We start from the raw sequence: 25,656 nt of genomic DNA, 5'->3' as shown, positions 1-25,656 counted from the left end.
ATCTCTCAATACTTACCCTGAATGTTAATGGGCTAAATGCCCCAATCAAAAGACACAGGGTATCAGAATGGATAAAAAAACAAAACCCATCTATATGTTGCCTACAAGAAACTCATCTTACACCCGAAGACACCTCCAGGTTTAAAGTGAGGGGGTGGAAAAGAATTTACCATGCTAATGGACATCAGAAGAAAGCAGGAGTGGCAATCCTTATATCAGATCAATTAGATTTTAAGCCAAAGACTACAATAAGAGATGAGGAAGGACACTATATCATACTCAAAGGAACTGTCCAACAAGAAGATCTAACAATTTTAAATATCTATGCCCCTAACGTGGGAGCAGCCAACTATATAAACCAATTAATAACAAAATCAAAGAAACATATCGACAATAATACAATAATAGTAGGGGATTTTAACACTCCCCTCACTGAAATGGACAGATCATCCAAGAAAAAGATCAACAAGGAAATCAAGGCCTTAAATGACACACTGGACCAGATGGACATCACAGATCTATTCAGAACATTTCATCCCAAAGCAACAGAATACACATTCTTCTCTAGTGCACATGGAACATTCTCCAGAATAGATCACATTCTTGGTCCTAAATCAAGTCTCAACCGGTATCAAAAGACTGGGATCATTCCCTGCATATTTTCAGACCACAATGCTCTAAAGCTAGAACTCAATCACAAGAGGAAATTTGGAAAGAACCCAAATACATGGAGACTAAACAGCATCCTTCTAAAGAATGAATGGGTCAACCAGGAAATTAAAGAAGAATTGAAAAAATTTATGGAAACAAATGATAATGAAAACACAATGGTTCAGAATCTGTGGGACACAGCAAAGGCAGTCCTGAGAGGAAAATATATAGCGGTACAAGCCTTTCTCAAGAAACAAGAAAGGTCTCAGGTACACAACCTAACCCTACACCTAAAGGAGTTGGAGAAAGAACAAGAAAGAAACCCTAAACCCAGCAGGAGAAGAGAAATCATAAAGATTAGAGCAGAAATCAATGAAATAGAAACCAAAAAAACAATAGAACAAATCAACGAAACTAGGAGCTGGTTCTTTGAAAGAATTAATAAGATTGATAAACCCCTGACCAGACTTATCAAAAAGAAAAGAGAAAGGACCCAAATAAATAAAATCATGAATGAAAGAGGAGAGATCACAACGAACACCAAAGAAATACAGACAATTATAAGAACATACTATGAGCAACTCTACGCCAACAAATTTGACAATCTGGAAGAAATGGATGCATTCCTAGAGACATATAAACTACCACAACTGAACCAGGAAGAAATAGAAAGCCTGAACAGACCCATAACCAGTAAGGAGATTGAAACAGTCATCAAAAATCTCCAAACAAACAAAAGCCCAGGGCCAGACGGCTTCCCTGGGGAATTCTACCAAACATTTAAAGAAGAACTAATTCCTATTCTCCTGAAACTGTTCCAAATAATAGAAATAGAAGGAAAACTTCCCAACTCATTTTATGAGGCCAGCATCACCTTGATCCCAAAACCAGACAAGGATCCCAATAAAAAAGAGAACTACAGACCAATATCCTTGATGAACACAGATGCAAAAATTCTCGCCAAAATACTAGCCAATAGGATTCAACAGTACATTAAAAGGATTATTCACCACGACCAAGTGGGATTTATTCCAGGGCTGCAAGGTTGGTTCAACATCCGCAAATCAATCAATGTGATACAACACATTGATAAAAGAAAGAACAAGAACCGTATGATACTCTCCATAGATGCTGAAAAAGCATTTGACAAAGTACAGCATCCTTTCCTGATCAAAACTCTTCAAAGTGTAGGGATAGACGGCACATACCTCAATATTATCAAAGCCATCTATGAAAAACCCACCGCAAATATCATTCTCAATGGAGAAAAACTGAAAGCTTTTCCGCTAAGGTCAGGAACACGGCAGGGATGTCCGTTATCACCACTGCTATTCAACATAGTACTAGAAGTCCTAGCCTCAGCAATCAGACAACAAAAGGAAATTAAAGGCATCCAAATCGGCAAAGAAGAATTCAAACTATCACTCTTTGCAGATGATATGATACTATATGTGGAAAAACCCAAAAGACTCCACTCCAAAACTGCTAGAACTTGTACAGGAATTCAGTAAAGTGTCAGGATATAAAATCAATGCACAGAAATCAGTTGCATTTCTCTACACCAACAACAAGACAGAAGAAAGAGAAATTAAGGAGTCCATCCCATTTACAATTGCACCCAAAACTATAAGATACCTAGGAATAAACCTAACCAAAGAGACTAAGAATCTATACTCAGAAAACTATAAAGTACTCATGAAAGAAATTGAGGAAGACACAAAGAAATGGAAAAATGTTCCATGCTCCTGGATTGGAAGAATAAATATTGTGAAAATGTCTATGCTACCTAAAGCAATCTACACATTTAATGCAATTCCTATCAAAGTACCATCCATTTTTTTCAAAGAAATGGAACAAAGAATCCTAAAATTTATATGGAACCAGAAAAGACCTCGAATAGCCAAAGGAATATTGAAAAAGAAAGCCAAAGTTGGTGGCATCACAATTCCGGACTTCAAGCTCTATTACAAAGCTGTCATCATCAAGACAGCATGGTACTGGCACAAAAACAGACACATAGATCAATGGAACAGAATAGAGAGCCCAGAAATGGACCCTCAACTCTATGGTCAACTCATCTTCGACAAAGCAGGAAAGAATGTCCAATGGAAAAAAGACAGCCTCTTCAATAAATGGTGTTGGGAAAATTGGACAGCCACATGCAGAAAAATGAAATTGGATCATTTCCTTACACCACACACAAAAATAGACTCAAAATGGATGAAGGATCTCAATGTGAGAAAGGAATCCATCAAAATCCTCGAGGAGAACACAGGCAGCAACCTCTTCGACCTCAGCCGCAGCAACATCTTCCTAGGAACATCACCAAAGGCAAGGGAAGCAAGGGCAAAAATGAACTTTTGGGATTTTATCAAGATCAAAAGCTTTTGCACAGCAAAGGAAACAGTCAACAAAACCAAAAGACAACTGACAGAATGGGAGAAGATATTTGCAAATGACATATCACATAAAGGGCTAGTGTCCAAAATCTATAAAGAACTTAGCAAACTCAACACCCAAAGAACAAATAATCCAATCAAGAAATGGGCAGAGGACATGAACAGACATTTCTGCAAAGAAGACATCCAGATGGCCAACAGACACATGAAAAAGTGCTCCACATCACTCGGCATCAGGGAAATACAAATCAAAACCACCATGAGATATCACCTCACACCAGTCAGAATGGCTAAAATGAACAAGTCAGGAAATGACAGATGCTGGCGAGGATGCGGAGAAAGGGGAACCCTCCTACACTGTTGGTGGGAATGCAAGCTGGTGCAACCACTCTGGAAAACAGCATGGAGGTTCCTCAAAATGTTGAAAATAGAACTACCCTATGACCCAGCAATTGCACTGCTGGGTATTTACCCTAAAGATACAAACGTAGTTATCCGAAGGGGCACGTGCACCCGAATGTTTATAGCAGCAATGTCTACAATAGCCAAACTATGGAAAGAACCTAGATGTCCATCTATAGACGAATGGATAAAGAAGAAGTGGTATATATACACAATGGAATACTATGCAGCCATCAAAAGAAATGAAATCTTGCCATTTGCGACGACGTGGATGGAACTAGAGGGTATCATGCTTAGCGAAATCAGTCAATCAGAGAAAGACAACTATCATATGATCTCCCTGATATGAGGGAGAGGAGATGCAACATGGGGGGTTGAGGGGGTAGGAGGAGAGTAAATGAAACAAGATGGGATTGGGAGGGAGACAAACCATAAGTGACTCTTAATCTCACAAAACAAACTGAGGGTTGATGGGGGGAGGGGGTTGGGAGAGGGGGGTGGGGTTATGGATATTGGGGAGGGTATGTGCTATGGTGAGTGCTGTGAAGTGTGTAAACCTGGCGATTCGCAGACCTGTACCCCGGGGAATAAAAATATATGTTTATAAAGCTTGAAAAAAAAAAAAGAAAAAGAAAAAAGAAAGGATGAATACCCAAGTTTTGTAGCAACATGGACGGGACTGGAAGAGATTATGCTGAGTGAAATAAGTCAAGCAGAGAGAGTCAACTATCATATGGTTTCACTTATTTGTGGAGCATAACAAATAGCATGGAAGACAAGGGGAGATGGAGAGGAGAAGGGAGTTGAGGGAAATTGGAAAGGGAGGTGAACCATGAGAGACTATGGACTCTGAAAAACGATCTGAGAATTTTGGAGGGGTGGGGGGGGGTTGGGGGCACCATGTGGTGGGTATTGTAGAGGGCACGGATTGCATGGAGCACTGGGTGTGGTGCAAAAATAATGAATACTCTTATGCTGAAAAAATAAAAAATTAATTAAAAAAAAAATAAAGCAGGTGAGTTAACCTTCTGATTCCAACCATTTTCTAGGTTGCATATGGATTTGAACGGCAAGCACCTAAAATCATTAAGCACTTTAAGTGTTTGCTAACAGTATCGTTCCATGACGACAGGCCTCACCTCTACATCCATATGCCCATTTATTTAAAGCAGAAAGGATGGATGAAATCCACCCAAATTCATTGCAATATTAATATCACATTTCTCATGGCTCTGATCTATTCATCTCTATAGATAAGGAATTGGGAAGAAAACAAACTTTGCCAAAGGCACTTTTGGGCCTCGGAAACAGAATGGAAATGAAAAGCCCAGTGCATTATTTGATGTAGGTGCTGAAAGACCTGGGGATAGTGTTAGGGACGAGATTGGGATAGGAAAACATCATGATGCAAAAACTGAAGACAGGCAGAAAGGCAGAAATATATTCTAAAGGTCAGGAGATAATGCAATGAGTATAGAATAAATAATGTGGCTTTCAATTGAAATGTTACCATATAATGAGAGAAAAAACAGTGATTTGGAAGCAACTCTTAAGTAATAGGGACTAATTCATCTTCGCAAAGAGAACTCAGAGAGAAGGGAAGGTCTATCTTCTGGGCGCAGGGTTAACAGCTAGAAAATGCAAGGTTTCAGATAAGATAAGGAAGCAAAGAGAGTATATGGGAAAGATTCAGAGTAGAAGGTGTTTTTGTTGTTGTTGTTGTTTAAGATTTATTCACTTATTTGAGAGACAGAGAGAGCAAGTGTGCCCAGAGGGGAGGGGCAGAAGAAGAGAGTCTTAAGCGGACTCTGCGCTGAGTGTGGAGCCTGACATGGGCCGAATTTCACGATCCTGAGATCCACAACCCTGAGCCGAAACCAAGAGTCAGACAATTAACCAACTGTACCACCCAGGTGCCCCCAGAATAGGAATTCTTAATCCAGGGCCCTAAAACTTTGAAACTTTGTGTATATATGTGTTTTTTCTGCGGAACATGTCCAGAATATTCTTCAAAGTTTCAAATACGTCTGTGATCTTCCAAAACATTAAGAACCATTGATCTGGATCAGGGTGACATACCAAAATGCTCATAAGGGTTATGCAATTAGCAGAAATGTACAATGCAGGCTGGGTTCACGCACTGCTCTGAAGCCTAACTCGAACTTAACTGCACTGCTTGTTAGGACACCTGCAGGAACAACAAAATCCAAACAGCAAAATGATCCAAGAGCAATACGCAGCCCATGGCGGCAGCTTATGATCTATCCTCTATAAAGATGGCCTTGTAGGAACATGGCCACAAAAGACAGGAGGATTTATAGAGCAGAGTGTAGGAAAAAATTATGAATCAGAGATAGATAAAGATGCAAAAGCATAAGAAAAGGAAAACAGATTTTTGAAAAAATCAAATAATGAAAATATAGTAATATATATTAATTCAGGAAGGACAACTTTCCTACAAAGTAGGAATTGAGATTAAGGTATAGAACAAAAATAGTTACACAGGGCCATACACAATAATCTCAATACTTAAGATGAGTACTTCCATTTCTTGACATTTAATCCAGTCATCCCCTCTCTCTCAAATAACTATTCTTGGTCCCATAGCTTAGTTATATACTTGATAAAAATATAAATAGAAGAACTCTTCTCTCAGAACTAAATGAAATATTCGGGTCACTTACCTCATTAAAACTATCCCACAGATCATCACTTTGAATGGATGCATAGCTATGATTATGCAGGTAAAAAACAACAGCATGTTGAAATACATCTTCACTGAGGTAAGTTTTCAGCATCAACAAGAGGGAAGCTCCCTATTTTTAAAAAAAGTGAGAAAAAGGGGAAATAATGGGAAATGAAATAAAAGGTTATAGAATTGAGAACCTAAAATTCAAAATATAATTATTCTAAGTATATTCTTATAGAGAACCAGTTATAATACACAGTTATTTACTGTCATATAATCAGATGTGAATTGTGCTCAGATTGTCTGAAAAATTATTTTAAGGGATTTGACAGAAGAATAATGGGAGCAGATTCCCACGTGTACTAATTCTACTATAAGCTACTTTATGTGGTCTGTCAGTTCCTGTCTCAGTGCTATGATAAGTGTTTATGAATACATCTTTAATAGAAAAGCATGCCACATTTTTCTGTGGAATCCCCATCCCAATCCCAGAGCTCAAAATACCAAAAGTTGAATTCATGAGTTCACTGCCAGAGATAGTCAACAAGCAGAGCTCCAGAGGCCTCTCAGCTTGGGAGTACATTAATTTCCAGTTTTAGTATATCATGTTGCTAACGTAACGAAGATCTCTCTTCTTCCTGCAGAGTCACTTCAAATATGCTGGAAACTAGTGAATGCATAGGGCAGAAAGCATACACTAATAATTCCGAACCCGGCATGCAACTGTTAAGGCTCTTCAGTGACACTAGACCGTCACGGAAGCCCAGGTCGTCATTTCCAAACAACATCTTTGGGAGGCCTTCCCTGATTCAAGATAGAAATAGTTCTCCAACTTCAAAAACAATTTATATCACTCCCTGCATCTGCTACAGATATGTATTTAATATATATATTTAGATAGATATTTAGGTAGATATACATTTAAGTATGTATTTATAGATGTAGATATATACTTATTTCCTCTTCTAGACTGTATGCTAGCTGAGGGAAAATCCAAAAAGCTCAAATCCAGTGACTAAAACAGCACTTAGTAACGAAGGTACTCAAATAATCTTTGAATTTCACTTCTGGTAAAAATGTAGCAGTATTAAGCCATCAAGATGATCAGATATAGACAACTCAACTTAATACCTACTACTCCCTTTTTTCTATATCGTGCTTCATGTTGTTACTTTTTCTATCAACTTAAGCACTCATTCCTGTTCCCAACAGATCCCTTTCACCCCTGCATCACCAACTTTCCCTCACTGTTACATTCCCATTAACAAAACTATGCAACATTCCTCATTTAAAGCAAATAAAAAATGTCCTTCCTTTCTTTAACCCCATGCCTCTTCCAGTTATCACCCTATTTCTTATACTCCCTTTGTAGTAAACTCCTTAAAAGAGCTGTCCACATCTGCCATCTCCATTTGCTCTCTTACCGCTTTCTCTAGACCCATCATCCAACCATCACTAAAAATGTTTTTATCAAGGTCACTGGAGAACTTCATGGTGTCAAACCAATGGTAATTCCCACACTCAACTTATCAACCTGCTAGCAGCATTTGATATGACTGATTACTCACTCCCCCTTTAGAGCCTTTCTGCACTTGGCCTTGGGACATCCTCTTGATTCTCCCCCTAATCACTGCCCATCGTTCTCAGTCTCTTGCTTGATCTTCATCTCCATGGAAGCACCTCATTTTGGTGGCTCTTGGCATTTAAATTTTAGAACTTTTTCCTTTTATTTCAAAATTTACTTCCTAGTTGATCTCAACAGACATCCTATATCTGAATTAGGCTTAGAGATTTAAAAACCCAGAAAGAATATGTCTGTCAAACACATTTCCCTAATCATGCTTATTTGTTCTTACATACAATATTGGTAAATTACTCAGTGTCCTACTTTTCCCAATTATGTGGGATATTTGCCCAAATATTCGAAAATCCTGATTCCAAAATCCTGAAATAAGTAGTTACCATACTGACAGGAGTTAGTTATGCTGTAGAAACCAAATGATCAGAAGACACTGAATTCAGGGTTTAGGGGGTGGGGGTCAGAGGATGATGGAGCTCAGTCAAAACAAATCTTGAAGTAACAGCTCTGTACAAGAACAGAACCACGAGTTTAAACATTTTTGTCAACAGATCCAATACAGGCTTTAAAAATCACAGCAGCAGCTCTGATTGGAATATATTTAATATAGCTAACTAAATTCCTGATTCCTTATTTGTTAACAGTATAACCATTTTCCATGCCAGTCAGGTGTTCGCCTGGAAAACATGGCTACCTCTTTGTTTACCTGCCTTACCCTGTCACTAAATCCTTCCAGAACTTCCCTCCACCCAGTGCTTTTACAGTCATCATTTTCCTTCCACTTTCAGTACCACTCCTAATTTCACACTTTGACCACATCGTGTTAGGACTTCCTTTTTTTTTTTTTTTTAAAGCGCATGAGTGGGGGTGGAGGGAAGTTGTAGCAGTAAAGGAAGAAGCAAACTCCCCACTGAGCAGGAAGCCCAACACAGGGCTCGATCCCAGGACTCAGAGATCATGATCTGAGCCAAAAGCAGACACTCAGCCATCTGAGCCACCAAGGTGCCCCTGATCTATGGTGATCCTAATCAGGTTTCTAGTTTTCTGTTTTTGCTTTACTTCCAAACCTGGAGTCTATGTTTCTGATCCTGCAATCTACTTTTCAGTTCTTTTTTTTTTTTTTTTTAAAGATTTTATTTATTTATTTGACAGAGAGAGATCACAGGCAGACGGAGAGGCAGGCAGAGAGAGAGAGAGAGGGAAGCAGGCTCCCTGCTGAGCAGAGAGCCCGACGCGGGACTCGATCCCAGGACCCCGAGATCATGACCTGAGCCGAAAGCAGCGGCTTAACCCACTGAGCCACCCAGGCACCCTACTTTTCAGTTCTTACAACCTCTTTTTATTTATGTGTTTTGGCAATTGTGACTTTGGAACATGCCTCAATTGTCAATAACCCAGCCAAGGGCTTGCTTAGAACATCCGCTGGATATATTCTACCTGTAGATCTGTAGACTGAACCAACTTTAAGAGATATATGGCTGTATGGCTGTATGATCTGATTAACTACCCAGAATACCAGTTACAGAACTTAAATGAGAACAGAGATATGGAGAAAAACCCAGAAAAGTTAAAACCAAGATTTAAATAGAAGCAAACATGAAAATAATCTTAAAATATAATCTTTAAAGTAATCTAAATCATGCAGCTAGGGGCACCTGGGTGGCTCAGTGGGTTAAGCCTCTACCTTCAGCTCAGGTCATGATCTCAGGGTCCTGGGATCGAGCCCCGCATCGGGCTCTCTGTTCAGCAGGGAGTCTGCTTCCTCCTCTCTCTCTGCCTGCCTCTCTGCCTACTTGTGATGTCTCTCTCTGTCAAATAAATAAATAAAATCTTAAAAAAAAAATAAATAAATCATGCAGCTTGCTCACATACGAAATTAATTTGAGGGGCGCCTGGGTGGATCAGTGGGTTCAGCCTCTGCCTTCGGCTCAGGTCATGATCTCAGGGTCCTGGGATCGAGCCCTGCATTGGGCTCTCTGCTCAGCGGGGAGCCTGCTTCCCCTTCCCTCTCTGCCTACTTGTGATCTCTCTCTACCTCTCTGTCAAATAAATAAATAAAATCTTAAAAAAAAAAAAAAGAAAGAAATTAATTTGAAACCCATTCCAGGTACTTGGTGTACCGAATAGTACCTTAAAATAGGAAAGAGAATCAAACATTTCTTCAATCTGTTCTGAAGACTCAACAGATGATGATGATATTGGATGAGATGAATTCAAGGAATCTTTCTTCATGGTTTTAAATCGAGCATCTAAGAAATCTTCATACTAGCAAAAACATCAAACAGATTAGGAAACCACAAAAAGTATCAAAGGCAAAGGCAAGTATAGTAATTATTTATATGAGTTAGACTAATAACTGTTTAAGTTCATTATTAAAAAAAATCTTCACTAGACTTTAGAAAATAAGCTTTTATAATGTAGGAATACAGCAACTTTCATTTGTATTCCTTAAATTAAAAAAAAAAAATTATAACTTCCTAGCCACATGAAAAGCATTGTTTCTTAAACCATGCCGTAAGAATAAATTAAGAATCTATTACTAAAGCAACCAAATGTGTCAAGTCCAGAGAGAAAATCAACGTAAATATTCTAAAATGGTTAGTGTACATTTTTAAAATAGCATCTGAAATTAAAAAACAAAAATAAAAATTGGTCCTTAAGCCAACTTTTCATACATGGTTTCTATTAAGATAATAGACATTTCCCTTAACTGAGATTCATTCAAAATAAAATATGACCCTTAAATAGAATTCATTGATAGCTCAGTAGACAAGCTGCCCTAGAATATCCATTAGAAGGTTTTAAACATTCTGGGCACCACCAAGTGGTGAAACTGTATATCTCATTGCTCAATTAAGTAACACACATAGATTTAGAATATTTTGCTTAGTATTCTAGTTCCTTCTACCCACCTGAAGTTTTTGAACAGGACTTACATAAAAAATTCAGACTAAAAGCTCTTAAGAGTATCCGTATTTTGAAACAGTCTTGGATCATATACCCAGGAAGTTTAATATAAAGTCAGAGAATTTTAGGGCTGAATGGGATCTTTATTTACACACTCCACCTATTGCTTGGATTATTTGGCAATACCTATTGTACTACGGCCTGGTGTGTTCAAATATCTCTAATGATAGGAAACATCTCCAGAGTCTAATAATAGAGTATCATTATTATGACCTCTATGACAGAATGATATCTCAATGATATCCCTTTAGAAAGGGTACAAAATATGGTTTGTATCTTAACAGGGCAAATTACTTGTCTGTATTGGTCTATGTACCATGTTACAAGAAGGATCACAGTAACAACAGAGAGATAACATTGTCTTAATTTCTTTCTCTCTTTATACAAACGATAAAGTTTTGTTGTCCAAAAAAGGTTTTTCAACTTTATCTAAATTCCTTCAAGGAGAAGGGCCACATCTCTTAAAAATAAAAATGTAACAAAGTGATTTAAAATGTTCATCTTAACAAAGTATAAAATAATTTCACATAACTTCAGCTTTCAATGAAACATTTCAATAAATAAAAGCTTAGTTTTCATTGCCAAATGTCAAGAAGTTGAAGATTTATCAGCAACAAGGATCAATTTTATCTTTCTAGAAACACTTTCATTTCTCCAAATGGCAAATATGAGAGTATGTATAACAAACGGTGTACTTACACTGAAGAGCTCTTTAAATATTTTTTCCAAAGAGAAATACTCCATGAATGTAGCAAACCCTTCATTTAGCCACAGATCATTCCACCACTCCATTGTGACCAGATTACCAAACCACTGTGGGGAAAAAACAAACTACTAACCAACACAGTATTTACATTCTTAAAAATGTCCTAATAATTGAATTGTCAGATTAATCACCTATATCCAGATTATAACTACTTAAAATAGTTATTAGTTAAAGAAACCACGTTCAAATTAAACACTTATGAGAAAATTTGTAGATATTTACTCTAAAATGAAAACAAAAATTTTAATATTTTACTCTGTTGAATGGGAAAACAAGAAACCCAATTAGCATATTTATCAAATTAACACACACATTGTTTGCTAGGTAAAAACAGTTTTTAGCCACTTCATTAAAAGTATTATTTCCTAGATAATGAAATTCTTTTACCTTCTAATATTAAGTTATTAAGATTATTTCCATTCTATCTACAGCCATCCATGACAACTAAGAAATAAATTTGTATGTGACAGATTTTCCTACATAAGCCCAGGCTTCATGTTTCTCCTCAGGCACATGAGAGGAGGTATTTACAGGATTCGAAACAGAATTCAAGTAACGTTCCTTAAGATAGTTGGCATGCATATAAATAAAGGGCATCAGAAAGTTCTTTAAATGTCTTCTTCTCTGATATAACCATAAGAAGGATAACAATGATAGGAGACTCTCCTAAAAAAAAAAGTATCTCAAAAATCCCCAGAATGGAGAGTGGTGGGTATGCAATTTAGTGTGGCCTACGGCTCATCTCAAACCAGCAGCAAAATAATATTACTAGGTATTGAAACAGAACAGTTTTGAGAATTATAATAACATGCTTTTCAAAGATATTATCTTTAAACCTGTTTCAGAGGAATATGGTTTCTAAGACTTAAAGCAGAAGTAACAGAGAAGCGGTGATGATGGGTGGCTCCACGCATAAAAGACCAAGAGGATATCCTCTAAAGGACAACGTGGCTACATATCCAAAACCATGACTGTCAATAAAAATGTGCTTCAGATGTCAGCCTGTTATGAAGTGTTCACAAGGGCTCCAGAGTTGCACATATATGGTGTTTGAAACAGGAAGCAAACTGACCAGAGCATGTGCTACTCTTCTTCCACGTCCCCCTTCCATCGTGACACCCCCAAACCATACCCAACACTGTTTTGTTTTTTTTTTAGATTTTATTTATTTATTTGACAGAGAGAAAAATCACAAGTAGGCAGAGAGGCAGGCAGAGAGAGAGAGGGAAGCAGTCTTCCTTCTGAGGAGAAAGCTCAATGCGGGGTTCGATCCCAGGACCCTGATATCATGACCTGAGCTGAAGGCAGAGGCTTTAACCCAGAGAGCCACCCAGGCACTCCCATACCCAACACTGTTAAGCCCCTCAGCAAGGGACAAAAGAAAGACGAGGTGTTGGGGAAGAAAACAGGATGTTCACATACCCACATAATTTTCTTTCTTTATCTCCTTATCATACAAAGAGTACCCTCCCTCTCTCAAATTAACAAAGAACACAGTTTGAGCAGGAGAAGAAAACATAAATCTAGTCCTGACAACTACAGTCCAAGAGTTTTGAGAACAGAGTGAAATTTAGGGGAGGGGTTTGTCCACCACAAAGCTATACTGAGCAGCTGGCAACTGTCAGAGTGAAATAGATCTCTATCATTACAGGGCAAGAAAGGAGAGGCAGATCTTGAGTAGACAGTGGTCTTCAAGCCCAGTGCTGCCAATTATTAATTGTATGACTTTGGGTAAGTCATTTATTTAAACTGAGTCTCAGTTTCCATATCTGTAAATTGGGATTATCACCTACCTCAGAGCAGTTATGAAAAGTAAGTGAGATAATGGATGTGCAAGTGCTTTATAAACTGTAAAATCCTACACAAACATGAGAAGGCATTTTCATTTGAAATCAAGTTTGTGTTAGAAAACACCCAGGGGCACCTGGGTGGCTCAGTCATTAAGCATCTGCCTTCAACTCAGGTCATGATCCCAGGGTCCTGGGATTGAGACCCACATCAGGCTCCCTGTTTGTCGGGAAGCCTGCTTCTCCTTCTCCCACTCCCCCTGCTTGTGTTCCTGCTCTCACTATTTCCCTGTCAAATAAATAAATAAATCTAAAAAAAAAAACAAAAACAAAAAGAAAACCCCACTTTATTATGAAAGAAGGTGATACTACAATAAAACGCTGAATTTCTTATTAGCATCTAATTCTACTCTAAAACTCTAGGATATAAAAGAGAAATGAAATACAATATTCTTGGCTACTAATACCTGATGGGATAGCTCATGAGCAATAATTTTAGTAACCAGTTTTCTGTCCGCCACTGAAGAAGTATTGTTGTCATACAGAAGTGTTTCTTCTCGGAAGGTGAGTAAACCCCAATTTTCCATTGCTCCTGCTTCAAAGTCAGGAATAGCCACCAAATCTGGATATGAGAAGAAAGAAGTGATCAACTTTCCTTCATCTAGGGCACTCCCTAAATAAAAATATTTTACCCATTGGTTTATCACTGTGAATCAAGAGACAGTGAGGTCATTTTATACTCAGCAAATGGAAACCTACACCTGTTTTGTACGTTCCCCACCTGACAGTCAGTTGAGAAAGACCTGAACCATCCCTTTAGAGTCACTGCTCCCCTGTCACTTAGCGAAGGAAGAGAAACCTAATTCCTTCACAATGAATCAACTTTTTAGAGCAGGGAGGATAAGGTGCAGATCCGACATTCCTCTATCTAGCTCCTGGTTAAACAGCTCTGACATGCTCTTGCTTTCCTGAGCTCCCAATACTCAATTCTTGTTATTTGAATCAGGAATTTCTTAGGAGGTGAGAATTAGTCAAACTCCAGACTAAGCCCTAAGCAAATTTCCACGTACACAGCTTATACACTGGGTAAGCCCTTTTAACACCTCCATAAACTTCTAAATGTTTTAAGCTCCACATTTAGATGTTTTTATGGGATCTGAATAATCTCAACAAATAGAGACAATTTTTAAAGATTTAAGTGTTTCTTAGTTTTCTTTTAAAATAACTTTGGCAAAAGTTTTCTAAAAAAACATTTGCAAAATGAATCTAGGTTGTAAAAGTAATGAAAATCAGAGGCATTGTTTGATTCTTACCCAATTTCTTAAGCGGGTATTGAATTTCAAAGTAGTTTTGATAGAATTCAAGAAGCTTCACAGTTGTTTCCAAGGCATGGTGAACTTGACCAATCTTTTCTGGTACAGCATATATAGAAACCTAAAAGAAAACATATACATATATGTATATATGATAAAGACAGGTACAACCAAAATGGCATGATAGTCATGTGAATAGTGTGAAGCATATGTGAGAACTGAAAAAAGAGTTTTATGAGATTTTATAGGACAGAAACTCTTGCTTCCAAATCAATAAGCCCCTGGAGAATTTAGCAAGTCACTTCCACACATACCACCGTGTTCAAAAACTTACTGATTTTTTTTAAGTTAACAGAACATCCCAAATAAACTATTTGGGTCATATCATAGCAACATATAAGCCGTTGCCTATTAATTTCATGATACTTGTCTTCTGCATTACCTAAAGTTGCCCTTCCTAACCTATGAGCTATCAAGACTGAAAAATTTGAAGGACAAAACAAATTTTCCTCTTTTTAGCACTTTTACAGTACCTGGCATCAAACAGGCACTCAACACAGAGGAGTCACATAAGGGAGTTAGCTCTAAAGCAAACATACAAGGCAGAAATTACACATTTGTTGAAATTACCCTGGGAAAATCTGTTACAGACCAATGCATGCTTTGTCAGTAAGTATGGCAAGCCTGTTTTTCTTCCAGCCTTGGGATAGCTTACTTTTTTCCAGTTGTTGGCGTGTTTTCATGGGTCATGTTGTATAAGAAATAATCATACCAAACAGAATCCAATGCTCAGTGAGTGGCACACAGTAACTAAAACCAACGAAGGGGATAATAAATCCATATTCCAATTGCCCATTCCCTTCAGGATACATGCTCACAAAGAGGGGAAGCAGGCATATCTGATTGCCCACATCATTTAAATTGCTATTTTTTCTCTCTTTTTCTAAGTGCATAAGTTAAACACATAAGCTATAACTAACTATAAACATCTTATTCAATAAGTATCAAAAGACAAGTTTTAAGCAATTTTATGTTAAAAGCAATGGGTTCTTAAAAAGCATTATTTATTGTTTTTCAGTTGATTGAAAAAAACAGAAGCCCTCTATACTCACCTGGGAATGTGAGATATGGCCAAGACATTGTAGAAAATAAAAACTTTAAAAAAAAAATCTCAACTGATGGGAAATGGAGACTTACTGAATAATTCACCACTTGCAAAAAAATGCACTGAACTCTAATTCAATTCTCTCATTAAAGGGCTAAAAAACTGTCGACAATTTCTAAAAGGTCAAATAGTTTTCAGTCAGAGTTGTCCTTATGTGGGGCTTTAGTCTATAGTTAATCACAAAAACATAGAGGTAACACAGAATAAAAATTAAATGTAAGGAAAAAAAATTAAGTAAACAAAAATAAATCTCTGCTAGTTGTATGACCTTGAGCAGTTTGGTTAACTCTCCTTGTTGGGTGAGAAAAGTAACTCCTACCTTCACTGGGTTGCTGGGAAGATTAAATGGGCTAATACATATATAGAACTTAGACTAGTTCATGACACATGTAAGTGTTCAATAAATGGTAGTTAGTAGTATCATTATTATTATTAAAAAATACAGAAATGGGGTAAAATATGTGTGAGTGGAGCATTTGTGCCAACATATAGGAAAAATAACCTATCTAGGACTAGAGTTAATCAGTTAAAACTATATTGTTAAGGGAACTATGAAAGAAATTTAACCTCTCGCCTCATGTGGCCAAGAGTACTTCACCAGCCCAGCACTCTGCCATCTGTAGTCCTTCGTGACCAGTTTATTGAATGCAGTCACCACTTGCCAAAGGAACTATAAGCTCATTCCATTGATGTGTGTACTTCCTGCATCCTTCCCCTCTGCAGTCAATGTTAGTGGGGGGAGGGGAGGAAGACTGACATATTCTGTTACAATCTCTAACTTCCATTGTAAATGACTATACCAAGATCACTAGGAATTTGAGACAAATCTTCATTATCTCTGCCTATTCTTTCCAGAAACACATATTTTATATTATAGTCAACACATTAACCTCCAAGATGCTATCCCAATGAAAATACCACCCATGTCCCCCAGATTCCTCCTCCAACATCCCTCTGCCACACATACCATTTGGCCACGCCTCTCTCTATGTGTGAAAGCACCTTTCTTTGGAGGAAAAATAAAGAAGGAAGAAGAAATTCACATGAAACTAAAATCTGACCAAGGGATCCATTTAGTTCCACTTCTGGAATACAGTGATTAGGAAAAAAGATAGTTTATTATTTTCTCTCCCCCGCCTTTTTCTTCCCTTAAAGAATGATGTGCTATGAGTTCTCACTAGATAAATCATCTGGTAATTATCATTATTAGCAAGCTTGTTTTAAGAGCAAAAGAAGCAGTAAGAAACAGAACAACCTAATTCAACAATAACAAAGAAGTCTTGACCAGTATTCTGGGCTTGATAAGAGCACTCTAAACACTGTCAAATGGAAGTCAACTAGCATTCAGACCTTAAGACTTACAGCTTAAAACATGGTGTGTACATCTGACTAACCAGCACTGCACTCTATGATTCTATAAATTAGACCTGTCTACGATAAAAACAAAATCAGGCAATGGCAAAAATAAAACAAAAACCTCAAGACAAAGCGGTGTATTTCAAAACTGGTGTAGAATTTTCTACGTAATTCTGGCATTTCTGAAAACAGAAAGAGGTGTAAAGAACACTGAAGACCAGACAGAAATGATAAAGACAAATGTTCCTCTTTCTTTAAAATGTTGACAATGTAGTGATCTTTATCACTAAAGAGGGCATGTTTAATAACTTTGACATTTCTAGCTCTTTGGTAAGACTGACATTAGTAAATAAAGCCCCACTGCCTTATTCCTGAATCTTGTGAAATAGGCCTAATATCAACTACTACACAAAATAGAATCCATCCTAAAGATTTTAGTGTAAGAAAAATCCTTTGTTAGACTTCAAGTTGAGATTTATGGTCACCATACATACAGAAGTTATTTCTGTCACTGGGTGTAAGCAGCAGCACATTGTGGTGGACAGTATAATCCTGACTCTCACTTACTATGTAATCTTGGGTCACTTAACGCAACCTCTCTGAGACACTGTTTCTTCCTCAGCAATACGGGATTAATGTTTCCTTCCCGTGTGGTTTATGAACCAAGAAGGTATTTATAAATGAGTGCCTAAGACAGAGGCCAGCACAGAGTATAGCTCTATGAGTATTAGAGTCTTCCCTCATCCTAATAAAAAGAGAGAAAATTAATGAAACAACTGTTTATTTGTATAACATTTTTTTTTTTTTTAGAACACGTTTTGAAATATGCAGATGCTGGGTAGCATTAAAAGTTAAGACTTTACGGGGCGCCTGGGTGGCTCAGCGGGTTAAAGCCTCTGCCTTCGGCTCAGGTCATGATCCCAGGGTTCTGGGATCGAGCCCCGCATCGGGCTCTCTGCTCAGCGGGGAGCCTGCTTCCTCTTCTCTCTGCCTGCCTCTCTGCCTACTTGTGATCTCCGTCTGTCAAATAAATAAAATCTTAAAAAAAAAAAAGTTAAGACTTTACAATCAGAAAAAGACCATTATCATATGATCTCTCTGACATGAGGAGTTTGAGATGCAGGGCAGGGGGTTGTGGGGGCTAGGGAAGGAAAAAATGAAACAAGATGGGATCGGGAGGGAGACTAACCATAGGAGACTCTTAATCTCATGAAACAAACTGAGGGTTGCTGGGGGGTGGGGGTAGGGAGATCGTGGCTGTGGGGTGATGGACACTGGGGAGGGTATGGGCTATGGTGAGTGCTGTAAAATGTGTAAGCCTGATGATTCATAGACCTGTACCCCTGGGGCAAATAATACATCATATGTTAATAAAAATAATTTTTAATAGTTATGACTTTATATTCACATACAAGGAAGTTCATGTATGTTTGCAAATGGATAAAAAAAGAGTACCCTTTGTGTGTGTGTGCATGTGTATTACTATCTCCCAGGCAGTAAGTATTTTACAAAAAAAATTACCATTTAATCCTTGAGAGAGCAGGCTAATATAGGCAATACAGCACTAGATTTGTAGAAGGTGAGTTTAGGCAGGATTACAGAGGAATCTGCTCAAGAGCACATCCTAGGAAGCTACAGAGGAGGGACTCCAGAGCTCATGTTTAACCATGTTGCTTCATAACACGCAGAAATTAAAAGGAAAGAAAAAGCCACCCCAAATTCCTATCTCAGTCTCAATCACTTTCCTGCTCTCTCCATTTCCCCTGCCCGCTCTCTATATATGAGAATAAGTATATATCTGAGCAGTGGATAGTTCAGCTTGGCCAAATCCATACTAGAGCAATGAGAAACAAAGACAGATTTCTAAGAGAGCCCTGAAGATCTGAATGATGAGTTTAAATGTAATCCTAGAGGCAGTAAGAAGGAAGGAGGAAGGGAGCAAGGGACAGAGGGGAAAGAAAAAGCCAAGACTGCATATATTTTGGGACACAATAAAAAGTGCTGGGGGTTTTATATCAAAGAGTGTGATAATTACAACAGAGATGTAACTAAAGTGCTATGAAAGATCACAGAGGGAATGATTAATCCCAGCTGGGGAAAGAATGAACTGCTTCAAGGAGAGGATGGTATTCAGCTGGGTTTTGAAGAAGCAAACCTGACTCTCCTAGGTTGAGCCTTTTGGATTTTATCCAGGCTGCAACATCTGAATCAACAGCCCAGTCTGTGGTGTGATGCTTGAAGAAAAATTAATTGAATTTTATCAGATTTAAACCAATCTCACTATCCTTTTCAAAGGATTCTGAAAAATTCTTTGGTTTAGACTTGACAAAAACTCTTTCAGGCCAAAAATTTGTAAATCATTTAAGCACTTGGCCATTATATAGTCTACACTTAACCTTGAACGCTGAAACTTCGTGAGTCGTTCCATCTTTTACTGCTGAGCATAATGGCATAGGGTATCACTGCTGATGAAAAGCCATAATCCTCATCTCTGCCCTTACCTCTAAGAGTTATGCGGTAGCCATGATAAGTTTTTCTAACAGAATGAGTATATGCTTTTTGATTAGCAAAATCTAAATATAATGTGATTAAAATAAAGCTTTAAATCTAAAAAGGAAAGCCAGCTCCAACTGAATGTTCAATGAGTAAAAATATTCCCTGAGGTGATCAAAATATGAAAAAAATCTAAAAATTATATTTCTATCATGAAGAATAATCATTTTTAGTTTGAAAAAGACCCTTTCTCCTATAGTGTTAGTGTATGAAAATATTAACTAGGTCTCTATGGTGAAATTAAAGAGTAAAATCTAAACAATCGTTTATTGACAGGGACTAATGACAAAGAAAAGCAGAGAAGCCTAATTAGAACAAATAATTTTTACAAATTATAGATATATAAGACCTTTAAACAGTCTTACTCACTATTCTAAGGAAACTCAATCTGAACTTCCTTTTTTAAAAAGGAAGATTAAATTAACTGTTATAACCTGGAGTTTATCTCCTAACTACATTTGTACACTATCTCTTAAATCTGCATGTTTTAGATACAGTGCTGTCCAATAAAATTTTCTGCACTGATGGAAACGTTCAATATTCATGATATGCAACATAGTAACCACTAGCCACAAGAACACTAAAAATGTGACTACTGAGACTTGAGGAAGTGAGTTTTTTAAATTTAAATTAATTTTTTGCAACTTTACATATTGATATAATTAACACATAACACTGTGAAAGTTTAAGGTGTGCAATGTGTTGCTTTGATACACTGTTATATTGTGAAATGATTACCACAGTAGTATTACTTAGGACACCTCCATCACCTCACATAATTACCGATTCTTTTCTGTGATGAGAACTTTTAAGATCTAGTCTCTCAGCAACTTTCAAGCATATAATGCAGCATTCTTAATTACAGTCACTGTGCTATATATTAGATCTCAAACTTATAAATGGAAGTTTATACCGCTGGACCAACATTTTCCTATTTTCCCCCTCACCACTCAGACCCTGACAACCACCATTCTAGTCTCTAAAAGTTCAGCTTTCTTAGATTCTTCATGTGAGATAATATATAAAGTCTTTGTCTATTAACGTTATTTATGTCATTTAACATAATGCCCTCCAGGTCCATGGAAGGATCTCCTTCTTTCTCATGGCTAAATAATAATCCATAATACGTTTACCACACCTTCTCTATCCATTCATCTGCAGAAAGACCTTTAGGTTGGTTCCATATCTTGGCTCTTGTGAATAATCCGACAACAGACATGGGGGAGTAGATATCTTTTTGAGAGCCTCGTTACATTTCCTTTGGATGTATACCTAGAAGTAGGATTGCTGGATCAAATGGTAGTTCTATTTTTAATTTTTTGAGGTACATCCACATTGCTTTCCATAGGGGCTTTATCAGTTTACATTCTACCAACAGTGCACAAGCGTTCCCCTTTCCACCACATCTTCACCAAACACTTACTAACTCTCACCTTTTTAATGGCAGTCATTCTAACATTTGTGAGGTGATATCTCCTTGAAGTTTGGTTTGCATTTCCCTTGTGATTGGTGATGTTGAGCACCTTTTCATGTACTTGCTGGCCACTTCTATGTCTTCTTTGGGAAAATATCAGTTCAGTTCCTCTATTTTTTTTTTCTTAAGATTTTATTTTTTTTTATTTTTTTATTTTTTTTAAGATTTTATTTATTTGACAGAGAGAGATCACAGTAGACAGAGGCAGGCAGAGAGAGACAGAGGGAAGCAGGCTCCCCGCTGAGCAGAGAGCCCGATGCGGGACTCGATCCCAGGACACTGAGATCATGACCTGAGCCGAAGGCAGTGGCTTAACCCACTGAGCCACCCAGGCGCCCCTTAAGATTTTATTTTTAAGTACTCTCTATACCCAATGTAGGGCAAACTCACAACTTCAAGATCAAGAGCTGCATGCTCTGCGGACTGAGAGAGACAGGCACCTCTCCTCTACCTACTTCTAAATCAGATTGTTTATATATATTTTTGCTAGTGAGTTGTAGGAGTTCCTTATATATCTTGGATATTAATCCATATCATATCATATACATGATTTGCAAATACTTGCTCCCATTCTTTCGGTTGCCTTTTCATTTTGTTGATGTTTCTTTTTGCTGTGCATAAGCTCTTTTTTAAAAGATTTATTTATTTGACAGAGAGAGAGAGATCACAAGCAGGGGGGCTGCAGAGGAAGAAGGAGAAGCAGGCTCCCTAGTGAGCAGAGAGCCCATGCAGAGCTCAATCCCAGGACCCTGGGATCATGACCTGAGCCAAAGGCAAATGCTTAACTGACTGAGCCACCCAGGTGTCCTGTGCAGAAGCTCTTTAGTTCGATGGAGTCCCACTTACTGATTTTTGCTTTTGTTGCTTGGTTTTGGTGTCGTATACAAGAAATCATTACCAAGACCAATGTCAAGGAGGTTTTTTTTCCTCCTAGAAAGAAGTCTTATGGTTTCAGACCTTATGTTTAAGTCTTTAATATGTTTAATTTTTATGAGTGATGTAAGACGAGAGTCCAACTTCATTCTTATACACGTGATTGTCCAGTTTTCCCAGCACCATTTATTAAAGAGCCTATCCTTTCCCCACTGAGTATTCTTGGCTTCCTTGTTATATATGAGTTGAGCAGTTATGCATTTTTTTTCTGGGTTCTTAATTCCGTTTCTTGGTCAATGTGTCTATTTTTATGCCAGCGGCATACTCTCTTGATTAGTATACATATGTACACATATACATATATTAGTATACATACATAGTTTTGATTACCATAGTTTTGTAGTATAGATTGAAATTTGGAAGTGTGATATCTCCAGCTTTGTTCTTTCTCAAGATTTTTCTAGATATTCAAGGTCTGTGGTTCCACACACACTTTAGAATTGTTGCCCTTTTTTTTTTCTGTGAAAAATGCCATTGAAATTTTTATAGGAGGGGCGCCTGGGTGGCTCAGTGGGTTAAGCCTCTGCCTTCGGCTCAGGTCATGATCTCGGAGTCCTGGGATCGAGCCCCGCATCGGGCTCTCTGCTCAGCAGGGAGCCTGCTTCCTCCTCTCTCTCTGCCTGCCTCTCTGCCTGCTTGTGATCTCTCTCTGTCAAATAAATAAAATAAAATCTTTAAAAAAAAAAAAAGAAATTTTTATAGGAACTGCACTGAATCTATAGATGGCTTTGCATAGTATGGACATTTTAACAATATTAATATTTATGATTCATGAACATGGTATATGTTCCCATTTATTTTGTCTTCTTTAATTTCTTTCAACAAAATCTTACAGTTTTCAGTGTAAAGATCTTTCACCTCCTTTGCTAAATTTATTCCTAAGTATTTTATTGGTTTTGAATGCTATCATGAATGGGATTTTCTTTATTTATTTTTCAGATATTTCATTGTTAGTATACAGGAATTCAACTGACTTCTGTATGCTGGTTTGAATCCTGCAACTTAACCAAATTCATTGATTAGTTCTAACAGTTTTTTGGTAGAGTCTTTAGGATTTTCTATACATAATATCGTATCATTTGCAAATAAAGACAATTTCACTTCTTTCTTTCCAATATGAATGCCTTGCATTTCTTTTTTCTTTTCTTTTCTTTTTTTTTAAAGATTTTATTTATTTATTTGACAGACAGAGATCACAAGTAGGCAAAGAGTCAGGCAGAGAGAGAGGAGGAAGCAGGCTCCCCGCAGAGCAGAGAGTCCTACGAGGGGCTCAATCCCAGGACCCTGAGAACATGACCCAAGCCGAAGGCAGAGGCTTTAACCCACTGAGCCACTCAGGCACCCCTTGCATTTCTTTCTTTTTTTTTTAATGAACTTTTTTTTTTAAAATAAACATATAATGTATTTTTAGCCCCAGGGGTACAGGTCTGTGAATTGCCAGGTTTACACACTTCACAGCACTCACCACAGCACACACTCCCCCCCAATGTCCATAACCCCACCACCCGCTCCCGACTCCCCTCCCCACAGCAACCCTCAGTTTGTTCTGCGAGATTAAGAGTCATTTATGGTTTGTCTCCCTCCTGATCCCATCTTGTTTCATTTAATCTTTTCATACCCCCCCAAACCACCCACTTGCATCTCTACTTCCTCATTTCAGGGAGATCATATGATAGTTGTCTTTCTCTGATTGAATTATTTCACTAAGCATAAGACCCTCTAGTTCCATCCACGTCGTCGCAAATAGCAAGATTTCATTTCTTTTGATGGCTGCATAGTGTTCCATTGTATATATATACCACATCTTCTTTATCCATTCATCTATTGGTGGACATCTAGGTTCTTTCCATAGTTTGGCTATTGTGGACATTGCTGCTATAAACATTTGGGTGCACATGCCCCTTTGGATCACTGTGTTTGTATTTTTAGGGTAAATACCCAGTAGTGCAATTGCTGGGTCATAGGGTAGCTCTATTTTCAACTTTTTGAGGAACCTCCATACAGTTTTCCAGAGTGGTTGCACCAGCTTGCATTCCCACCAACAGTGTAGGAGGGTTCCTCTTTCTCCATATCCTTGCCAGCATCTGTCATTTCCTGACTTGTTCATTTTAGCCATTCTGACTGGTGTGAGGTGGTATCTCACTGTGGTTTTGATTTGTATTTCCCTGATGCCGAGTGATGTGGAGCATTTTTTCATGTGTCTGTTTGCCATTTGGATGCCTTCTTTGCAGAAAAGTCTGTTCATGTCCTCTGACCATTTCTTGATTGGATTATTTGTTCTTTGGGTGTTGAGTTTGCTAAGTTCTTTATAGATTTTGGATACTAGCCCTTTATCCGATATGTTGTTTGCAAATATCTTCTCCCATTCTGAGAGTTGTCTTTTGGTTTTGTTAACTGTTTCCTTTGCTATGCAAAAGCTTTTGATCTTGATGAAATCCCAATAGTTCATTTTTGCCCTTGCTTCCCTTGCCTTTGGCGATGTTCCTAGGAAGAAGTTGCTGCGGCTGAGGTCGAAGAGGTTGCTGCCTGTGTTCTCCTCAAGGATTTGGATGGATTCCTTTCTCACACTGAGGTCCTTCATCCATTTTGAGTCTATTTTTGTGTGTGGTGTAAGGAAATGGTCCAATTTCATTTTTCTGCATGTGGCTGTCCAATTTTCCCAACACCATTTGCTCAAGAGGCTGTCTTTTTTCCATTGGTCATTCTTTCCTCCTTTATCAAAGATTAGTTGACATAGAGTTGAGGGTCTATTTCTGGGCTCTCTATTCTGTTCCACTGATCTATGTGTCTTTTTGTGACAGTACCATACTGTCTTGGTGACGACAGCTTTGTAATAGAGCTTGAAGTCCGGAATTGTGATGCCACCACCTTTGGCTTTCTTTTTCAATATTCCTTTGGCTATTCAAGGTCTTTTCTGGTTCCATATAAACTTTAGGATTATTTGTTCCATTTCTTTGAAAAAAATGGATGGGATTTTGATAGGGATTGAATTAAATGTGTAGATTGCTTTAGGTAGCATAGACATTTTCATAATATTTGTTCTTCCAATCCAGGAGCATGGAACATTTTTCCATTTCTTTGTGTCTTCCTCAATTTCTTTCATGAGTACTTTATAGTTTTCTGAGTATAGATTCTTTGCCTCTTTGGTTAGGTTTATTCCCAGGTACTTATGGTTTGGGGTCCAATTGTAAATGGGATTGACTCCTTAATTTCTCTTTCTTCTGTCTTCTTGTTGGTGTAAAGAAATGCAACTGATTTCTGTGCATTGACTTTATATCCTGACACTTTACTGAATTCCTGTACAAGTTCTAGCAGTTCTGCAGTGGAGTCTTTTGGGTTTTCCACATATAGTATCATATCATCTGCAAAGACTGATAGTTTGATTTCTTCTTTACCGATTTGGATGCTTCTAATTTCTTTTTGTTGTCTGATTGCTGAGGCTAGGACTTCTAGTACTATGTTGAATAGCAGTGGTGATAAAGGACATCCCTGCCGTATTCCTGATCTTAGTGGAAAAGCTTTCAGTTTTTCTCCATTGAGAATGATATTTGCGGTGGGTTTTTCATAGATGGCTTTGATAATATTGAGGTATGTGCCCTCTGTCCCTACACTTTGAAGAGTT

The 25,656-nt window shown here is 37.8% G+C and overlaps 1 protein-coding gene across 2 annotated transcripts in view; it reads right to left on the bottom strand.

The window, feature by feature from the left end:
• Positions 1-25,656, bottom strand: part of LNPEP (leucyl and cystinyl aminopeptidase) — a 108,111-nt gene that overhangs the window by 29,878 nt on the left and 52,577 nt on the right. For both annotated transcript variants that reach the window (XM_047731278.1, XM_047731279.1), the window contains exons 5-9: positions 14,554-14,674; positions 13,708-13,862; positions 11,387-11,500; positions 9,851-9,985; positions 6,137-6,268 (exon numbers count right to left, since the gene is read on the bottom strand). In XM_047731278.1, the coding sequence (XP_047587234.1) occupies positions 6,137-6,268; positions 9,851-9,985; positions 11,387-11,500; positions 13,708-13,862; positions 14,554-14,674 (657 nt within the window). The remainder of the gene's footprint in view (positions 1-6,136; positions 6,269-9,850; positions 9,986-11,386; positions 11,501-13,707; positions 13,863-14,553; positions 14,675-25,656) is intronic.

Source organism: Lutra lutra, chromosome 5 (genome assembly GCF_902655055.1).
Source record: "Lutra lutra chromosome 5, mLutLut1.2, whole genome shotgun sequence".
NCBI classification, from domain to species: domain Eukaryota; kingdom Metazoa; phylum Chordata; class Mammalia; order Carnivora; family Mustelidae; genus Lutra; species Lutra lutra.
This window is presented reverse-complemented; position numbering and strand designations above follow the sequence as displayed.